The sequence below is a fragment of the Sciurus vulgaris genome (genome assembly GCF_902686455.1).
Source record: "Sciurus vulgaris genome assembly, chromosome: 12".
NCBI lineage: Eukaryota > Metazoa > Chordata > Mammalia > Rodentia > Sciuridae > Sciurus > Sciurus vulgaris.
The window spans coordinates 55594910-55617374 of NC_136473.1; the positions used below are offsets into that span (position 1 = coordinate 55594910).

The 22465-nt window shown below is 39.4% G+C and overlaps 1 protein-coding gene across 2 annotated transcripts in view; it reads left to right on the forward strand.

Moving 5' to 3' along the window:
* KIF26B (kinesin family member 26B) overlaps nucleotides 1-22465 on the forward strand; it is a 490037-nt gene that overhangs the window by 287323 nt on the left and 180249 nt on the right. The window contains exon 1 of one of the 2 annotated variants that reach the window (XM_079106604.1): nucleotides 18439-19188. The exons of the other annotated variant lie outside the window; for it this stretch is intronic. Within the exon in view, the coding sequence (XP_078962730.1) occupies nucleotides 19166-19188 (23 nt within the window). The 5' untranslated portion in view covers nucleotides 18439-19165. Of the gene's footprint in view, nucleotides 1-18438; nucleotides 19189-22465 lie in introns of those variants that run through there. 2 annotated transcript variants of the gene reach the window in all.

A 22465-nucleotide genomic window follows, 5' to 3' on the forward strand; every position in this document is an offset into this window, starting at 1 on the left:
TGTAAGTCAGCATTCCATTACGATAATGAATACCTTAAATAAAACAACGTGTAAAGAGAAAAGGTTTATTTTGGCTCACAGTTTTCGAGTTTCTAGTTTATGATCACTTGGTCTTGTTGGTTTGGGACCTGTGATGAGGCAGTGTGTGATGGTAGGTAGTGTGTGATAGAACAAAATCATTTACTTCATGGCTAGGAACAAAGAAAGAGACCAAGGTCCCACAATGCCCTTCAAGGGAACAGCCCCCGACAATGACCTAAAGACTTTCCATTAGGCTCACCTCTTAAAGGTTCACCACTTCCCTATAGCACCACAGGCTGGGACCAAGCCTTCAAAACGTAGACCTCCCAGGAACATTCCTAATCCAAACTATTATATCCATCACAGAGCAATCCTTCTGAATTTCAGGCATTGTCTTGAACAAACTTGTTGGACACAGCCTAAAGACTCATGCATCCTTTTCAAACCTTCAGAGTACATAAGAGAATATAGCAGAATTTGTTAAATTTCAATTACATGTCATTTACAAATAAACATGGATTGGATTCATGTTGCAAATAAAGGAAATATATTTATATCTCATGAAAGTAAATCAAATGGCTTGTTATCTTTTAAAATTGTACAACCAATGATCCAGCCTTGGGGTAGAAATCTAAAGAGATGTCAAGCCGCACAATGGGTTGAAGTGACTTTGGTACAACTTGTAAGTATGATCCCAACCTGTCATTTTCCAAAGACAGACAGATTTAGTACATTTAGTACCTTAGTGCCTCCCTTTTGAAATATTTAGTTTTACTATTTGCTAAGTTTGCAGCTTTTTTAAAGCAAAAATGCAGATTGATTTTTTTGGCTCTTTTTGCGTATGCTCATATGTAAAGTATTGTGTATAACATGGTGTGATTTAGTTCAGACCCAGAGAACTAATATGTTTGAACCAATGATAGGCATAATTTTATTATTAATAATACTAGCTAATAAATATGAAGTTCTTATAATGTGCCTGATACATGGTTAAGAACTTTATACTAATTGTCTCATTTAATTTTTACAAAAATGTTTTTGGGTAGACATAGTTGATATTCTACTCTTAAGTAACATGTCCGAGAACAGCTCTCTGATATTTGATTGATCTGTGTATGAATCTAGTACTTTCTGCCCATACATCTAACAACTGTACTACTGTATGTAGATTTGTTTGACTGCCTGTAATAGTAAATCAACTTCAGCTTCCTTGCTTACTATAATCAAATCTTGGTCTCTACCTGGAGTATTGAACTTGGCAGGAAATAGTTCTGTGATTGATTTGTGATGTCTGCATGGTTAGATACAGTATAAAGGATTGATGAGACTGGACTCACCATTCCCATATTAGGCTATTCTCAAACTATCCATAAGGGACTTCTGTATGGACCACATGCCATCTAAGCTTCTGTAGAACATATTTTTATTACAGAATCCATGTTCGTATTTCTAACATGTCAGAGGGCTACTTGTTAATGAAAAGTAGGCAGTTTCATCTTAGTGTCCTATCAAAAGCAATGCCTATTTCCCACTAATTCCACTTCTAGATTCCTTTGTTTTCTTAATATTGAATCCTTGGAAGGTGATATGAATGATGAAAAATATTTGAGAGTATCTGAGAATGGCTTTCTGTTGCATTTAATGCTGTATGTGAACCTTGCCAGTAAGAATTCTGAGTATCATATGAAATACATTGAATACACAATACTCTAAAGTCAGTGGTGTTTTGAAATATCTATAATGTTATCAAGTAAGTCAGAGCCTCATAATTCTTTATTTTTAACAGAAAATTTGAACCAATTTCTACCTCTTCAGTACTGAAGAATATTTCCCTCTTCCATTTTGTTGCTTAGATTGGAGTTTGTCCCGTGAGAAATCACTGAACAGATTAAATCTTGTTTATTCTTTCTTTTGAGACAGCATATTTATCCTCTGCCAAAATTATCCAAAGAATGAAATGAATTTCAACCAGAGATGTAGGACCTAAAAAATTTAGGTCAAAGCTAACATATAAGTGCCTTTGTCTTACTAACATCAATATTTTCATATTGCTCTTCTGGAAAGAAAATAACTATATATTGACATTTTAGAATTAAAAGCGGCCCATATTATTGACTGCTGTTGTTCCTGTTACTCTGATACAAAATTTTTATTTTCTTTGCTGGGGACATTCTGTTCATATCCAAAAGGCTGGATAGGCACAAGTAGCCTGAAAGTCCTGTGCTGTATTCAATGTTTTCCTGACCTAGCTTAACCTAGGTCATAAGAACAGCCAGAAAGAATGTTAATTATAACCTGAGAAGGAGCCACTGGCTTCTGGGAGCTCCTCAGGAAGGAGAGAAAATAGGAGAACACTAAACTGCACAATGGATTATAAACCCAGTGAACTGAATTCTGGGTCAGGGCTTATCATCTGGGTAATCTCAACCTCTGTTTCTTGGACTGTAAAATGGACATGTGGACCAGAAAAATCTCTACATTTCTTCCAGGGGTTGGAACTTGGGGATTTCGTGGCACTTTATGTCCACGCCCTTCCTGGTAGTTGCTTTCATGCAGGCAAGCAACTAGGCTGGGAGCTTTTGGAAGGCCTTTCTTCTGAACCCTCCAAAGACAAGAGCTGAGCACTGTCTGCTATTCCCTAAAAGCAGTTTACCCCTCACAATGGTCAGAAATGTAACTTTGGTGGTCCCTCTGGGTTCTGTATGTGTTTCATTGAAGAGAATTCATGTTTTCTAATTTTTCTTGTGCTTAAGATGACATTCACAAGCTTTATAAGCTTTCTTCTGATAGGGAGAGGGAAGAATTCCCTTCTCTTGGATGCAGTGATTAACTGTCAGTTGTTGACTTTAAGGAGACCCTTCAATTGTCTCAGTTCTTTTTTTGTGTCCACTAGAGTTAATAAGAGAATAGGGGTAACTTGGGCCAAGAATAAGCTATATTATAATAAGAATAAGCTATATTATAATAGTTCATGTGACATTTTTTAAAAAAAGACATTAGAAAAATTGATAAGGCACTATCATGGTCATGAAAGTTTTGCAATGACTTACAAAAGCAAAGGACATTTTTTCAAAGTAACCTAAGCCAACTTGATTATGTACAGTTATTTTGGGTAGATATTTTTAGCCTCCTAGTTCAGGGTAGGTAGAGTAATGGATTTCCTCTCATGAAACCTTGTTTTCAGGTTATTATGAGTGAAATGAGTCTTAAACCAAATTCTGCCATACTTTGACACATATATTAGCAAGCTGACAAAAAGGTGATATAATCCATTTTGTAAAATTGATGAAGAGCCACATCCTTGTCCTTTTAGGCATTCCTGTAGCACCTTCCATAAAAGATACGCTAGAGGCAGGTCTGGTTATGGTTCAGATAATCATCCAAAGTCAAGTGAAAAATAAATTAAAAAGCTCCTGCCAGGATCTGAATAATGGATCCAGCCATTCTAATTCATTAGCTATTTAGACTTGCTGGATTCTGATAAGAGCAAGAAGATCTGCTCAATATTTCTAGCCAATCCATATATCTTGAACACAACCACAAAGAAGAATTCTTTCTAACTTCTTTCATTCTAATTATCAATACTTTTGCTTTTGATCAATAAAAATAGATATCCAAAGCAATTGTAGGAACTGCCTTTGGAATGTAACCTTCCGATTAGAGTCTTTCCAGTAATAACCTGGACTGGCATAGGCATTGACCAATCAGAACAGAGTTGGCCCCTGCTGGTACTAGCTTGCAAAAACCCTCTAGAGCCAGAGGATTGAATGGTGAAAATCTGAGAGAGAAGGGAACCATAGAGAGTTTAGAAGGTGCTTTTCTCTCTTGGTTCATCTGTTGAGTATATTTCAGATCTTTCGGCAATGTCTTGGGACTTAAGAGGTAAAAGTGTGAGTTCAGATTTGCCAGGATAAGTAGAACTTGAGAAGGCAAGATCCTGGAGAGAAGGAAGACAGAAAAGGAAGCTGGATGCTTTAGTAGTCTTTCCCTTTTGAAGAATCTGACAAATACTAAGCTTTATAGAGCAAAAGACTGAGTGGAATCTATTCAGAAGTGGAGTGTTCCATATTACAGTACTGAGTAAAATTCTATTTGCATTAAAATCATACAAAGGAGAAGAGGCACTAATAGATAACCCACTGGGGTTCTTAGAGAGTTGTACCCTAGTATAGCCTGAGGTAGAATGACCTATACAAAAACTCAATATGCTTACTCTTGGATTGAGTTAAGTTGGTCACTTCTATTTGGGCTGCCTACTACAGGATTAGGTGAACCATCACTGAAGGAAGATAGTATTAACAGTAATGTCTAAACTTTGCATACTTTTTTCCTAATAAAAATTACAAGACGTAACAGAAATATATCCCATAGAGGAAGATAGGCACTGGAAAAATATCCATCAATTACCCAATTGTGGGCATTCGGACATAGACTTTAAATCTTTGTGGCTAATACGTTCAAGATAATAGATGACACGATGAAGACATTCACCAGAAAACTGAAATCTATAAAAAAAAAAACCTAGAAATTCTGGAACTTAAAAAAAATGAAATAATGGCTATGAAAAACTCAACAGATGGATTTAATAGCACATTAAATGTAGTACAATACAGAATTAGTGAAATGGAAGACAGATCAGTAGAAAATATCCAGGTGGACGCACAGAAAACAGAGAAGATGAAAATACAGAAAAGAGAATGAGACATAGGGACATATGGAATATCTGTCCCTCCATATAGCAACATGTAATTGAAGTCCCAGAAGAGAAGAAAAGGGGATGAAACAGCAATACTTTCTGAAAATGATATAAGCCATAAAAACATGGACCCAAGAATCCTTGCATGTACCAACCAGAATATATACAGAGAAAAACACAACTAGACAGGAGTAGTAAAACTTTTGAAAACAGAAACCGAAGAGAAAAATCATTCCACAAGGGAGGGAAACAACAACGGCAACCTTATTTTCAAAGGAACAAAAGGCCAACACTCACTTTCAACAGAAACATTGGATGCCAGCAGACAATGGAATATCACATTAATGTGTTGAAAGAATGCAACCGCCAACCTAAAATTTTATAAAACCAACAATATTTGTCAAAAGTTGAAATAAAGACACTTTAAGACAAACAAATTGAAAGAATCCATCACTAGTTGACCAATACTGAAAGAAATGTTTAAGATTGTACAATTAGAAAGAAAATAATCCCAGAAATTCAGGTTTCATATGGCTTGTTCTGCTTCAGGTTACGTTAGGGTACAGTGCTCCAGGGATCCCCATAGGGTGTCTGTTAATGCCCCTTTTCCTTGGGAGGCTTTGAATGCAAAGAGACTCCTGGACCCGCATGACCTAATCACCTCTTAAATGTTTCACCTCTCAACACTGTTGTATTGATGATTAAAGTTTCCAACATGTGAACTTGGAAGAACACATTCAAACCATAGCAAACACTATTAATTAATTTTACCTAACTGATATAACACACACCCACACATACACACACCACTATACTCAACAATGACGCTGTATAATTCTTTTCCAAGTATACCTAGGATATTTACCAAAATTGACAGCATGTTGCCTCATAAAGCAAGTCTTAACAAATTTAAAGGACTAAATTCATTCAGAGTCTATTTTTTTACCCCAGATAAGGTAAGCTAGAAATCAATGACAACTGAAGTGGAAGATTCCCCAAATTTTTGGAAATTAGGAAATCTACTTATAAATAATGCATGAGACAAAGAAGAAATTTCATTGGATTTTAGATCATATTCTGAAATTAGATGATAATGAAAATTTGACACATCAAGTGATTAACTAACCCATCACCCCTGAAGTGTGTGTTTCTGATTAAGGCATCTCACATGTTAACTAACTATCCCTGTAGTGTAAATTAATAACTAACCCATGCATATTTTAAATGATGTGTGCTGGCGGACTGTATTTTAAAGCAAATTGTCAACAGTGTAACAAGAATGGAGATAATTATGTTAATACAGTGCTTTAGGTAAAAGTTCCAAATTTTAAATTAAAAGCAACACTCAGGTAAAACTATTTTGAAAACATATTTATGCTGTCATATTATCATCCACCTCAAAAAATACTGAGCTGCATGAGTAATTTCCACGTGATTTTTCGACATTACGGCATATTTATTATCCATCAAATTGCCACTGTCTTCATTTCCTAGTATATTTCTTTCCTGTTTCTAAGTCTTCCTGGGAGCAGAGGGAGGTAGATGGGATGAAAGCCTGGTTTACCACACTTTATATTCTAATATTTTCAACCCAGTTTGCTTTCACGCCATCAGAGAAGCTGGAAATTGGATCAGAGACCTCCGGGGCAACCCAAATGATGAATCAGACCTCGGTGAGAGGGTTATCACTCTTGAATCCATGTGCTTAATTAGAAGCTGGTGGAACATTATCATTTACTAGCAAAAAATTGTTTGAGAGGCAACTGGGTTGAGGAAGAACATGCCGAAAATAGAGTTTGTGAACCACAACTGAAATCTGTTTATCCACAGCAACCACCAGAAAAAGTGAGAGGTGGAGAAAACATGGCAGGTGGCAGCCTGGTCACAGAACACATGCCTAAGCAAGGAGATAGTTTCTTTGAAGTGACATCTGATGGCACTCAGTCCTGCATACTGAGCTTTCTTCCTGCAAAGATAGCTTAAATCTGTGTGGATTGTCAATTTTTCTTCCTCTCAATAATATAGTCATTAATATTTCACTTTCTCTTAGCCTGGGACTTTCAATAATTTAATAGCTGCCTTTATAAGCTGCCTGTGAGAAGACCAGCCTCAACCCACTGCCTCCTGGTTCTCTTTTCCCACGGTGCAGAATCTGGGAAGGCAAGGAAAGGGAAGGAGGGAGCAAGGCTAGCCTCCTGTCACTCCTCTCTCTCAACTCCCTGCATTTTTTTTTTTTCTCAAACTGATTCACATTCTTCCTCTTTCATGCCTTGAAGTACTGGTGAAGAGAAAATATGTTTTGTTTGTGTGTGTTAGAAAATCAAAGGAATATTAGCAGGTGTTTAAAGCAGACATGGTTATACTCATGAGACAGCAGTTTGACAAACTAGTAAAACCACTGAAAGAAGCACTTTGGTTGCATTTTTATAACAGTATTTATCTATACCAAATCTCTTTTATTTCAGTGCTAGCAAGTGGTTCATGTTACTTTTGCTCAAAGAGAAAAGGTGCGCGGAAGCTCCAAGCTCAGGACAATTCTCAGTGTCCTTGGCAGATACCCATATTAAAAATGTAAGAGCACTAGAATAATAGCAGTGCGTGTGCCTGTGTGTGACTTCCTTCCCTGGAGAGGGTCAAGCTTTACAAATATAATCCAGATTAATCCATCATCATCAGAGTGTGGAGAGGTTAAATAAATCGGCACAGATACACTAATTGATTTAGCCAAGGCTACTGGTGAGTCTAGACGTAAAGCGAGCTAGGGTCCCTACTTCACATCTAACTTGAACTGCCGCATTGTATTGTAACCAGGGAGTAAGGCAGAATTATTATTTGATCATTTTTTTTTCCAGATCAAGTAAACAACACTAAATTTCTAGGGTCACACAGGTTGGAACCCTAACCCATGGATAAATAATTAACTGTGCAGTATAACTTGAAAGAGAAAGCTTCCATTTACAGCTTTTTCTATGCCTCCACTTAGGAATAATGTCAGGGGACCAGGCGGGTAAAGACAGCAACATTACTTCAGAAATCACATGTTCTTTGGACATAGCCCATTAGCACACATGGCATCTTCAAATGAGCCAACTGATACCCTGGGCCTGGAGGGATGTGAAACCGGACAGAGACCTTGTTTTTTTGGTTTGTTTTTGCTTGTGGTCTTTAGGCTGGTATGGCTGGTGCCTGGTAAAGAATGCAAGATAAATGGTGTGAAATATATACAAGGGTCATTTTCCTAAGGGAGAAATACTTCCTCTTTAAAGATGTGGTTGGATGCGAGCATTACTTTCCTGCCAGTTCTCTGATTTGCTAACACACACTTTGAGGCCGGGTAATTGCTTCTTGTCAGTCAGAATGTAGATGGCCCCAACTCTTGTTAAGAACATTGGGACTGGAGAGTATCATGTTAAATGAAATAAGCCAATCCCCAAAACCAAAGGCCAAATGTTCTCTCTGATATGCAGATGTTAACACACAATAAGGGGGAGGCGGAGGGGGATGGTGGGGAGCATGTGGACAGAAGTTAAAAAAAAAAAAGGAGCAGCATTGGGAATTTCTAGGGCTATTATTTCTTGGATATCCATTCTCTAAGTCCCAGAGTACATAGCATTCAAAGGTATTCCTTCCAGTCTGAAATTCCTATGGATGAAAATTGTCAACTTCCCTTGGAGAACTGAACAAGTAGGACATTTTGCCAGGGAGGGACCTAATTTTTGTGAACTGGACTGGCTGAGCCCTTGGAATGACATCATTCCAATCTGTAGTGTTAGAAAGTAATTCTTTGTCTGAAGCCATAGTATTTGTCATTTAGCCCAAATTCTGATTCCTGAATAAGATTTATTTGCATTAAATGTATCTCACATTTGAAGGCTGAGTTCTTCAACACACATTCTAAACTTTCCCAGTTAGAAAAATATAGTACTTTGTAAAGCACAAAACTGGTAACACTGTAATAACCCAAACAATAGGTTGAAACCTGGGTTTGTTGTAAGTAACATTTTAATAACACCTGGTGTAGTACCTGTTAACATGTTCAGTGCCTAGAGCAAATTGGCAAGCACTGCTACTACTTTTGCCAATAACTTGTCAAAAACCAACTTAGGGTTCCTTCCAAACTCTCAGAAGAACATCCAAGACAAGGCAGCTTATATAGCCCTCAAACTTCATGGGGACAGGGTCTGGCTCCTGGCCAACTTGAGAAGTCACCACTGAATTAAAGAAGGAATTCTGAAGAGCTGGGAAGGGGCCTCAAGATGTCAAGATGTTGAATAAGATTATGATGAATTAATTGATTTGTATCTCACATAAGAGTCAGAGTGAGGATAAAGGTGAAATTCATTTCCTTCAGTAGGTCTTCTCCTTTCTTAGCAGAAATGCAGAGCTGCCTAAAATGCTGCTTCCATCCATGACAACCCAGAGGAATCTCTATATTCAGCTTAGAACTTAGTGATCCACATCCCCAGAGACCAGCATGGCAGGAAGGTAATGCAAAGTAGTTTATGAATATTCCTAGAGGGGAGCATAGACCACTACCTGGAAGTAAAGTATTGGAGAGGGATTGGGCACTACCTCAGAATTAAAATCGAGACCAGTTCCTAAGTGTATATGATACGCTAAGCACTTTTAGAATGCTTTATTTTAGACATTCTGGCAATCCAAGGAGTCACTACTACTATTTTCCCTACTTCACAGAATTCTAGTTTGGAGAATTTCAATGGTTTACACAGGCTGTCTGGTGTAATGTTTGGGAGAATGAGCTCTGGAACCAAATCTTGGCTTTGCCACTTATGTATGACTTCATCCATAAGCTCTTCATATCTTTGTGTTTTAAGTTTCTTATCTGTAGAATAAGTATAATAATGTTATATACATCACAGAGTTGTAATGATAATTAAATAAATTGGTATATGTGGAGTCCTTGGATTGGGGCTTGGCATATGGTTAAGTACTATTTACATATTTATTGTGGTTATTTGTTTTAGCTGTGTTAGAGGTTTGAACTTAGTTTAATTTGATGCTGAGATCAGAGTTCTTTGTCATTTATTGTCGTATGAGTTTCTAAAAGCAAGTGGAATAAATTTCTTTCTTTTTTCTCTTACATGTAAAATGAGATCATAATCCTGCTAAAGCAGAGGGATAATGCATGCAAGAGGTATTTTGGAAATTAGTTTTTATCCACAGAGCACTTTAAAAATGAAGGGTAATTGCTATACTGGGCTAGTAGTAAGAATTCACATCAAAATTAGTCTTCAAAACCTGAAGCATAAACAGTTGCATTTTTTGCTAAGACTGGCCACATATTTAGAGGCCTATAGAAATCTGAAATAATTCTAGTTCTTTATCAACACACAGACGGAGAATCGTTGAGCCTTTTGCTAAATTTGGCTCTGTTACACTTCTGTCTTTAGAACCAGGCAATTGCTTCATCATGTACACATTATGCCACTCTGATATTTTGGTAATGACTATGCTGTTGCACATTCATTGGATGCCAGCTGCACATCTATGTCATTCTCTGAGAACTTGGCCATGGTCTACCCAAAGTCATCATATAAACCAGCTAAGGCAGCACACATTTCAGAGGAGACAAACCCCAGACCCATCATGCAGGTGGGCAGACAACTAGATTCTGCTGGTCTGATAAGGATTACTGTTTCTTAACTACTTGATATGAAATGTCAGTTTAGCATGATTTCTTCCAACTAGAGATTTAAAATTTAAATAACTAGATAAAAACATACTTTCTTGCATCTTTTCCAAAATGAGTTGGCATAGGGGATATTATGTTTAAGAAAAGCAACAATTACCCTCAGAACCCATGACTAGTTTATATTAGATTAAAAGCTTAATGATGATCAAAACTAGGTTGGTTCTTGTTCCTGGCACTCCACATATGTGACCAATGAATGAATGAAAATTATAGGTATGATTAGATATTAACTGGGTATGAAGAGAATGTCTCTAAATAAGGAAAGAAAGGTAAAATGGCAGGAGGATTAAAGACCATCAGTGGGTACCAACTCTTTCATCGCTTAAGGAATCTCCCTGAAAAATTTAATTGGGAAAGAACTTTGTGGTGGATTCTTTTTAAATTACACATACATTTTCCTAATTTGTCTTTTGAAAATTACATCTAAATTTTCATGCATCATTTTTTCTCATGAGTGTATCTCATTAACATATAGTCTCCATCTTTATTTAGTTCTACATAATAGGAATTAAACTTTTGATTTTTATAAAGTGCCAAGATGTGCATCCTCTCTTTGCATAGTGCCAACCACCCTGTGTATACCTCATACCAAGGGAGTTTTTAAGATATCAGTATGTCCCAAATTTAGCATTTACATTCTTGAAAGCACTTCCTTTTTCCCATACAGCTCTAACTAAATATTAGAGGTATTTGACCTTTTATTTTTTAGAAAAAATGTTTGATGTTCTGACTATTTTCAACAAAAGAGATCTGTTCTCAAATGCACTGTAGGGAGAGAATTTCTCAGTTCTTTTGAGAGGGATAAAAATCCTCTCTTAAGTCTGCCAGACTGAAGATCAAGGGCATCCCAGCACCGTATATCTGAAGGATGATCATTGTCCATAAAAGAAAGCCGATGGTGATAGGGATGTTTAAAACTCCAGACAGGCCAGTGGATTTGTAGCTAGAGCTTGGATTTTTACTCCTGGCTTTCCACAGGGTGGCCGTCTTGCCTTATGAAGGTTTGAATCTCAGTTTCTTACGGGAGAAGCTGGTAACTCTTCCAAAGCCAGTGCCAGCTCTGCTATGGGAGTTGATGTCCTGGGACCAAGTCTCCTGGTCCCAAGACCAGGCCTCTGTCAGAGGCATTACCTGAAGGTTTACTATGGAAGGCTGGGCTCCTTCCTGAGTGGCCTGCTGCTGCCAGTGCAAGGGCTTCCCAAGGAAAGGAACCACATCCTGCTGTGGTCATTCTATCCTGCCCTCTGGGGCTACTTTGTAAAATGCCAAAGCTGAGTTTTCAGAGTTGTCATAGCTCCTCTACAGATTGTTGAAGCAGGTCTGGTGAGGGCAGGGTCGGGAAGTCAGGGCTGCAGCCGTAGAAGAGAGGCAGCCCTGAGCCCTATTTTGTGAAGGTAGGTCTACACTCACTTCCTGCTCTTCCCTCTGCTTTGGGCACAGATCCATTCTAGAGCTTCTTCCCCTGCCTCACCTTCTTTTCCTTCCTTTATACTTCCCCTTCTCCTCCTCTGCCTCTTCCTCTTCCTTTCTTTCTCTCTTTTCCTTTTCTCCTCTTTTTAGTTAAAATTGTAGCTGTAGTCAGGACTGGCCCCATCATAATAGGGCTTAGAAAATTGGACATGAAGACTCTAATAGAAATGGTCAAATTCAACAAATGGTGCTGGGAGAATTGGAAATCCATATGCAACAGAATGAAACTAAACCCATATCTCTCACCCTGCACAAAACTCAACTCAAAATGGATTAAGGACCTTGGAATCAGACCAGAGACTCTGCAGATTATAGAAGAAAAAGTAGGTCCCGATCTTCAACATGTCGGCCTAGGACCAGACTTCCTCAACAGGACTCCCATAGCACAAGAAATAAAAGCAAGAATCAATAACTGGGATAGATTCAAACTAAAAAGCTTTCTCTCAGCAAAGGAAACTATCAGTAATGTGAAGAAAGAGCCTACAGAGTGGGAGAATATCTTTGCCAATCATACTTCAGATAGAGCACTAATCTCCAGAATCTATAAAGAACTCAAAAAACTCTATACCAACAATACAAATAATCCAATCGACAAATGGGCTAAGGAAATGAACAGACACTTCACAGAAGAAGATGTACAAGCAATCAATAAACTTATGAAAAAATGTTCAACATCTCTAGTAATAAGAGAAATGCAAATCAAAACCACCCTAAGATTCCATCTCACCCCAATTAGAATGGCGATTATCAAAAATACAAGCAACAGGTGTTGGCGAGGATGTGGGGAGAAAGGTACACTCATACATTGCTGGTGGGGCTGCAAATTAGTGCAGCCACTCTGGAAAGCAGTGTGGAGATTCCTTAGAAAACTGGGAATGGACCCTCCATTTGACCCAGCTATCCCACTCCTTGGCCTATACCCAAAGGACCTAAAATCAGCATACTACAGAGATACAGCCACATCAATGTTCATAGCTGCTCAATTCACAATAGCCAGACTATGGAACCAACCTAGATGCCCTTCAACTGATGAGTGGATAAAGAAACTGTGGTATATATACACAATGGAATATTACTCAGCCATAAAGAATGACAAAATTATGGCATTTGCAGGCAAATGGATGAAATTGGAGAATATCATGCTAAGTGAGATAAGCCAATCTCAAAAAGCCAAGGGACGAATGATATCGCTAATAAGTGGAGGATGACACATAAAGGGGGGGAGGGAAGGGTTAATGTTAGGGTTAGAGTTAGGGTTAGGGAGGGGGGCAAGTATGGAGGAAGAAAGTACTGTATAGAGGGTAAAGAGGGGTGGGAGGGGTGGGGGGAAGGGAAAAAATAACAGAATGAATCAAACAACATTACTGTATGTGGATTTATGATTACACAAATGGTATGCCTATGCGCCATGTACAAACAGAGAGGCAACATGTATCCCATTTGTTTACAATAAAATTTAAAAAAAAAAAAAAACTGAACAAATTCTTAATTTTTTACTGAAAGACAAACCACATGATGATTCCACTTTGGAAAATTAAGCAATAAAACACAATATTGTTTGAAAAGAAAAAAAATCTACAATAGGCTCCCATAAGGCCTGACAACTCCAAATAGAGACAGGGGTGCCTTTTTCTCATTGGCAGACTTGGGATCTACATTTATGCCAACAGAAGTTTTGAAGATGTAAAGAATTATATATAAGGTATTATGTGCAGCTATCAATATGTACTATAATAATAGACTTTCATTTCTTCAGTCAAATATACCCTTTTCTGAATAACACGGACTTAAAAAGTAATTACCAAATATAATCACCAATAAAATAGTTAGATGTGATTGCCCAGCATATCAAAGAGTATAAATTTATTTTTAACCATTGCTGTGTTGACTTTTCAGAATACACATGATTCATTTGAATCTTGAGGTCTTTAAAGGATTAAGGACTTTCATACTTTTGGTATTTCCCACAGATACATTCCACAGGTGATTTAGATATGATTCTTTTAGGGTTTTTTTCTTCATCATTTATAACTATTCCGTAACCATTTAACCTTCCTTCTTCCTTGCATATAAATATGTTTATTTTTATATAAAAATGAGTCACTAGAGTTTCAGCTGCTTGCGTTTTCCTTTTAACCACTGAGTGGAAGAGTATCTTCCCCTCTCTCTTAAGCATGATAATGGGGCCTAATTTTTTTATGTCCCCCAAATCGGCCTTTGTTCACACATTCTCTTGTGTTTTGGGGCCAGAAAGGAAGAGATAATTGCCAAGCATAGCCAAGGAATTTCGTTCATTTAACTGAAAGCTCTTTCTTCTTTACCCATCATCTTAAATCCTCCTGTAAACTAATAAGTTGTCCAAACTCCTCCAGGAAACTATTCTTAATTCCATCATCATTTATAGTTCCCTATCTGTCCAAATAAATCAGAAGTTAGCCTTAAAGGCATCTCTCCCTTAATCTATCTTATGATCTTGTCTTTATGTGTGAGTTGATTTGTTTTTCCAAATTAGTGGATGGCCTTAGGTACCATGTTGTTTTTCTGCTTTTTTGTGTCTTCTGAGAATAGTCAGAGCATCACAGGATGTTACAGATGGGAGGTTTCTATGGATCATCAAAATTAGTACTTAAAAAAAAACTTTAACTGCCAAGTTCCTATTTTAAGTGAAATCTTACAAGATCTTCAACATGTAAAACAGACAGAAGCAGAGCTTCTCCAGCTGAAAGAAGCTATGGTGGTGATAGTTGCAGGGAGACCTCTGACTTCTTCACACCTCCAGAGCCCAAGAGTGCTGTGATCTCCAATTTCCACTAAATAAGAAAATTAAGATCTCTGGAGATAAAATCAGTTGCCCAACATTGTGTTGAAGGAGAGAGAACAATTTTCGTTGCCCTGAACCTTTGACATCACCAGAGGTATGTTTTTGGAGATTGCTGGTAATATGTCTCTAAGAAAGTAGAGTAACACCCCATGAGTTGCAGACTGACTGATCCTCTGGAAGCCAACACTGAGCTCAGAGTCAAGCATGCCGGATGTTTATTAGAGATTAACACCTATGGGATTGAGGAGGCTGAAGGATTGTACAGAGGAAAAATCAAAATACCCAAGAAGCCCAACAAAGCCTTGGCCACAGGGAATCTCTGGTGCACAGTGGCCCAGCAGAGTGCCCTGTGTGGAACCCAATGGCTGGGCCTTTGTACTCCCAACACCTCCAGGTACTGTGCAGGGGCCATCCTGGGAAGGTCTTGCTCTTGGCCCTCAGCAGCTTCCTGAGGCTTTCTTCAACTAAAGCAAATCCTGAAAGGACATTTGGAGACTGAATGCCCATTGCGAGGGCCACAAGTCTTCCCTTAAAGCAAGATCTGGAAGACATACCCCACATCCATTCCCTGTGGCCACTAGGAGTTCTGCTGTACACGAGAGAGAGAAAGAGAAAGGAGGGTACTGGTGGCAGCTTTCTCAGACACTCCAAATTTCTGGTTGGAGTTTCCCAACTTTACAGTACTGAATATTCTGTTTGCTTCATGTTTTGACAAGTAAATCAGTTCTTAAGATGGCTTCTCTGTGTTCTAAGATAGAATCTTGTCAGTATCTTCTCTTTCCTTCTCTGTTTTACCAAGTTTAAAGACCATTTCCGTATATTAGGACTTTGGTGGCAGCAGATTGTATGTGGAAGATTGGGCTCTGGATCTTGTTCAGGAAATCATTAGCCATGGGATGAAAGAGCAGGTCACTTGTACATGGGGAACTTGATAACAAATAAATGACTTTAAGAACTGGAAAATGGCCTTTTAAATGCCCTTGAAGTGGTAGTGTTCCCCAGGAATGGTCTGAGTGCTCTTCCTTTACCATTGCTGCTCACTCATCCATCCTTTCATTCAAGATTGGTGTGATTCCTAACTTTTCATGTATAATTCCTCCAAGCTTTTTAAGCAAGTAAATGGGAGATTTTGTTTTCTTCTAATTCTTTCAGTTGACCTTGTCCAGAGAGTCACTGTAAGTCTTCTTCCACTTGAGGCACCCCCTCACACTGGTTAGGCCTTTGCTTTGCCACTGTTGATTGCAAATGTGTCACCTTTCTGAGCTCTGAACATATTTGGTTGATCAAAACCAACCTCTGTAATACTGTACATTCTGCCAAGTTCACCTCACACTGGTATTTTATTTGCTTTTCACGTTAACCTTCTTCTTTAGGTTAGTTTTTTGCAACTTTTGCTCTTCATTCTCCACAGTGTTAGTCAGCTTTCCATTGCTGTGACAGAATACCTGAGAAAAAATAAAGGAGGAAAGATTTGTTTTGGCTCATGGTTTCAGAGATTTCAGTCCATGGTTGACTTCCTTCATTGTTCCTGGGCCCATGATGAGGCAGTACATCATGGTAGAAGGGCATGGAAGACAAATCTGCTCACCTTATGGCAGACAGGAAGCAGAGAGAGAGAGAGAGAGAGAGAGAGAAAGAGCACATAAAGAAGGGCCTGAGAACAAGATATAGTCCCAAAGGCATGTCCCACAAGGAACCACTCCCTTTTATTAGATCCCACCTCCTACAATTTCCACTACCTCCCAACAGTCCATTCAGCTATGAATTCATTAGTGGACTAGTCCATTGATGAGATTGGAGCTCTCATGATCCAATCACTTCCCAAAAGTCCCACCTCTGAACATTGCCACACGGGGGACCAAGCTTTGAACACACAAGCCTTTGAGGGACATTTCAGATCCAAACACTAACATCCACCAAGTGATAACTCTATCAAATCCCAAATGTTATGATTTATTTTAATTTTTTCTCTATTTCAAAGTGCATGCATGCAAAATAATATATGAAATATTGATAGATGTACAATTTAAAGACTTCAGAGCAAACATCTATATACTGACTACTTAGAAATTGTCTTATGTGTAGCCACTTAATTAGTGTTCATTGAGTACCTACTTGTATCCAGAAATTGGGACATATCGTGACGATTGAGTGATCATCTGGTCTACAGAAACAGTTCATCATCATTAAATGGGCAAGAGAGAGATCAGCCCAGAAGTAATTGCAATGCGTAAAGGTACTTGTAATGAGATGTACAAACAAGAAGTCTTTGGAAACATCTCCCTGGGAGAGTTAGATTTCAAGAGGATGTGATTTAAATTGAATTGTAAAGGATGATTTACCAGGAGAAGAAAAGCATTCCAGGCAGCATGTGAGTCAGCTTTCCATTATTGTAACAAATACCTAAGATAATATACCTTAAAAAGCAGAGAGGTTTATTTTGGCTCACAGCTTTGGAGGTTCAGTCCATGACCAATTGGCCCCATTACTTTGGGCCTGTGATGGCACATTACATCATGGCAGGAGGGTGTGGCAGAGGAGGCCAGTTTACTTCATGGCCAGGTACAAAAGAGAAAGAGCAAGAGACGAGGGTCCTACAATCCCCTTTGAGAGCATGCTCTCAATGACCTAAGGATCTTCCATTGGGTCACACTTCTCACAGTTTCCCATGCTCCCAAGATCACCATGCTGAGGATCAAACCTTCAACACATGGGCCTTGGGGGACATTCCAGATCCAGACACCAGCACCAGAGGAACAGTGCACAGGCTCAGCTGTGAAAGCATGGCATTTTTGGAAAGTGGTACACCACTCCTCCTCACTCTGGTTGGGTTTTCATGCTCTCTCTGTACCCTTGCTTCCCTCTCACCACACTAAACACTCATCCTCAGTTTTGTTTTGTCTCCCCACTCTTCATAAATATTGGTGTTTCCACGGCTGTTCCACTCAGATCTCTTCTTGCTTCCCTTTTTCATCCATTCAATCACTCGACACTGAAAAGAAGAGAGTCCTCTGAAACTTTAGCCTACATGGAAGTCACCTGTGGAGCTTGTTAAAATGCAAATTAGGGTCTCCCCTAGTTTAATCAGAATCTTTGGGGTAGGGTCCAAGGATCAGCAGTTTTAACATCGCCATCACTGGGTGTTCCTCATGGAGGTGACTGGAACCTCATGTGGAGAAGCGTAGAGGACAGAATTCTCTGTAAAGAGTGGGGAGGGTTGATCTGTGTGGTCAACCTCCAAGGCTTCCCCTTCTGCCAAGCCTCACCTGTTCCTTTCTCCTTCCTATCTTCCTGCCTCCAGCTCTTCTTTTGCTATTCCTATTTGCTCATGTGCTTTAATCTATTCCTCTGCTACAGGCTGCTCTCTCCCTGGGTCACTGGAGTGCTCTGGTTTGAGGTGCCACTAACACTGGAGAGTGGCATGCAAATTGACCTTCACAATGAGAGCCTCCAACTCACTACTCCCCTCATCCTTTTGGGGGCTTCTTCCTGAGGCAGAGAAAAAGAATTAGGAACTCAGATCCAACTGGGAAAGGCATGATCTGAGATGGCATCAGAGGCAAAGGGTTGTTGGTTTGATTTGCACTTCTGTTACTGAGAGCATTTGAATAGTTTTAAGACAGGTAAACTGTGAGACTAGACATTTTCACTTAGAAAATGAAATATGTGCCTGCAGATCTTATTCTCGTGGGGACACATACCTGCATCTGTCTACAAGTGTTTACTTGCAGAGTTACACGCATGTACAGAATCTCGGTTCTGTGGGCTTTGCACACACATGACTAAAATGTGTATATGATGCATAATTAAAGATTTTAAACACTTGGTTTTGACGGTTGGTCTGTTTTGCAGCTGCTGTGCTCGGAAAATTCCTGAGCTACTGTGGGTTAATGGGAGTTGCAGCAGCAAGTGTTTCTCTGCTGGTCTTTCAGTAAAGCTTTTTCTCTCTCTTTCTCTCTCTCTCTCTCTCCACACCCCCCTCCCTGCCTGCCTGCCTGCCTGCCTGCCTCTGCCCCTCCCTCCCTCTCTCTGAGATAGCAGACAAGAGAAAAACTGGTGCAGCTTCCTCTGAGAAGCGAGCTTGCATGTGCAGATTGGCAGAATCCCGAGAGCTCCTCTCCCTTCCATGCGCTGTTCTTGGAGGGAAATGCAATGTTGGAGCGGGGGCTGACCTGGACTGGGAAGGTGGCTGGCAGCTCAGGGCAGCCAGGATCTTGGTTTAGCCAAAGGCTGGAATCACAAGAATGTGTCAGCAGGGTCTGCTCTCAGAGTTCCCAGACCCCCATGGATTTTAGAATTTTCCAGCTTTTTCTCCTTCACCTTGGCACTGTCTTACTTCCTCCTGAGATGGCCCCAGATCTGCAAGAGAAATTTGAGAGAAGCTATTTATTAGCAGACGTGAAGAAATGGATTCTGCACTTGATTCTTTAGCCATGATTTATCAATGATGATGGATTGGAAAGCAGTGTAAGTAACCCAGTTATGTATGTTTTTGTAGTTATAGACAGTCTGTCTTACTTGCTTTATTTTAAACTTTAATTTCTTTAGTGAATTTCCTTTTAAGAAAAGTTAAAATAAAATGTATAAAGTATTTCAAAGAAGTTAGGAGGGTCCAGATTATGTGAGCTCATTTCTCATATAATTGACTTGCAGAATACATACCACTCCACCAGATGAGACACAGAAACTAGTTACTTAGACTCTGCAAACCTCCCCTGAAGGATGAGAAACAAACGGGAAATAAACGAACCAGGTTTATGAACTGACAGTCACTGCAATAATCAGGCTTATGCAGAGTTGCTAAAATATTTGACATTGGCTCATCTTATACTCAAAGACAGAATTGAAACGTGTTCTCTTCACAGAATCATAAAAGTGAAGTTAGCCTGTGGCTTTCAGAACAGATTCTTTCTGACTATATAAATGTGAGATGGATTTTTTTTTTTTTAACTCAGGTTTAAGTCAGCTCTGTTTCCTGTCCATTTTAGCGTTTCCTAAGAAGGACACCTCCCATTCTGGAGTACAGGGTCTGGGTTACAGGACATGGGCGAGTTGAAGGCTAGGGTGGCAAGTGTCTGCCAATCAGAGGGTCTTTTATTCTTCTGTGCTGCTGTTTATGTACTTGAGTTCCCAAGTATGCAGAGGAGAAAAAAGAATCAAGGAACCTGAAGACCAAAATCAGTTTATTTCATACGAGAAAAAGGGCAGCTATTTAAAAGAAATATTAAAATATGATTTGCCTATTTTTGAAATTTGAATTAATTTGGTGTCAAAATTTGAGATTAATTTGGTATAGAAAAAGTAATATAAGCTTTATTAAAAAAATTAGTATTTAAAGGAGACTTTTAAAATAATAAATCACTTAGGTAAGAATACCAAACTAGATTGCTGATTTTTTAAAAATAGCTACTTGCAACTTTTTCTTTTAGGTAGTCTCTATAATAGTATGAACACAACTATTCCTGGCTTCTTAAAACTTGTGTTGGTTTGGAAGTGGGGTTCAGGCTTTCCCTCTCTCAAGTCCCAGCCCCAGGCAGGACTATTGCCCCTCCCACCTGCCTACCCTCCCTGCCTGTCTCCCAGCCCCCAACCTTCTCTTTGAGTCTTGGAACGTCATGAAAGACCCTTCTAAAGATTCTCTTTTAAAATGCCCTGCCCAGCCTTGGACAGAGGGGGTACTGTAATGCAACGTACAGGACTGCCAATTTTGGAACTGAATGAGCTCAGTTGATTCCTGAATATTAAATCAGTTCTTTGAGCAGCAGAATGAGATCATATCTTACAAACCTGACCCCAAAGTGTTCCTAACTTTATTAATTGGCATTTAACATCAGCAAGGGCTGTAGCACTGAGCACCTGAGGGCATCAACCTAAAAGCCCAACTAAATCCCAAAACCGGTCTCCGATTCCTTCTGGCCAGATATACCTAGGGCCACGCCTTTTAAAATATGTCCTTTGTTATCAAGGGGAATCTGAGACAGAAAACACATGTTGGTAGCATCACGTGAGCGCCTCTGCACGTTGTGGTTGTGTCACAAGGGGAAATGCTTGCAATCTTGCGCTGTTTTGTTTTGGTTTCTTGTTTATATGAACTCTTGTCAGACTCAGGCATCTGGAAGAGGTATGGATGGGAGAGGAAAACCTGGAGCAAAGCATGCAGGGAAAAGAAAAATCACTAAAAAACAAAGTCAGACGAGAATTTCCTTACCCAAATTCCAGTTCCCATGCTTGTTTTCAGTTCCCTGTTAACGTAGGTACCAATTGCCGACTTCCTGGTTAGTGGAGACAGGGACTGTTCTCAGAGTGTTTTGAGGTTTTTGAGCAAAGGAGAGCGATTGCTCCAGGAATAGAAAAGAAAGGGTAATAAAAAATGAACTTCTGAGTTCCTGCTCACTTTAACAGAGTAAGCAGCCCCACCTCCCTCCTGCCACTCCTCCTCCACCCCAGCCCATGCCTCTCCTTGCTTCTGGAGTGTCCCTAGTGAACAGCTCCAAATCCCCCTGGAATCTCTGTATGTCCTATTAAGGCAAAAAGATCAGCTGCCAAGGGCAGGATTTTCATGGAGGGTGGAGAATGCATTTTAGTGGTGAATGAGCAAAGGGGCCAGATATGCTGATACCTGCAAACCGTCTTTGAGAGAGGCAGCTGATTGGCATCAGGAAAACTGCTGAGCAATTTAAAAAAAAAAAAAAAAAAAATCCTGGATTCAAGGTGAGAGAAAGAAGAGAAAGAGAAGGCAGCAGGATGTTTCTGAGGAGTTTCAAGCCAAGTTCTGTGAAGCGCCCAGAAGGTTTAAACTGATAACGCCAGATGGTTATGATAAGTCTTAAAGTGATCAATACCTTACAGATGGGATGAAGTTTGCATTTTTGGTCTGAGGTTCTGCCGACAAGCTTTGCACAAGACAAACTGTCCATTCTTACTTTGCTCAGGGATCCTACTGTGCGGGCAGGTTCTCACTCTGATAGACGTCGTCTTTAGCAGCTGGTTCTGTTCTGAAGCGTTGGCAGCTGAAGTGTTCTTCAAACCTGCGGAATGCAGATTTTCAGCTCTGAAGAACAGGTTTCTGTTATGAGCATCCTCAGTTTACTTATTAGACATGTCATACGTGGTCTAGTTTTTGCCCTTTGCCTCAACTGGTCCTCCTCAATTGCACATCTGCCAGCATCCTTCTCTCCATGAGCTCCATTCCTTCCTCACTTGACCTATGCTGCAGAGAACCCTAGTTCCTAACGAGTTGAGTTTTGGTGCAGTTCTACCCTCACCTTCCCACCCAGCCCTCAGAGAGACTCAGGGGAAAAACATATGTCTTAGATAAATTTGGAGAATTACAATAATAACAATATATCATATTCCTTAAAGTGGCTAAGAGAGTAGATTTTAAGTGTTCTCACCATAAAAAAAGTATATGAGGACTGGGCATGGTGGCACACACCTATAATCCCAGTGGCTCAGGAGGCTAAGGCAAGAGGATTGCAAGTTCAAAGCCAGCCTCAGCAACTTAGCAAGGCCCTAAGCTACTTAATGAAACCGTGTCTCAAAAATAAAAAATGAAAGGAGTTAGAAATGTGGCTCAGTGGTTGAACCCCTCTAGATTTAATCCCCTGAACCAAAAAATATATATATGAATAAATACATATATTAATTAGCTCAATGTAGCCATTCCACAATGTATACACATTTTAAAACAACATGTTGTGCACTATATATATATAATTTTATTTGTCAATTAAAAAATAAAACC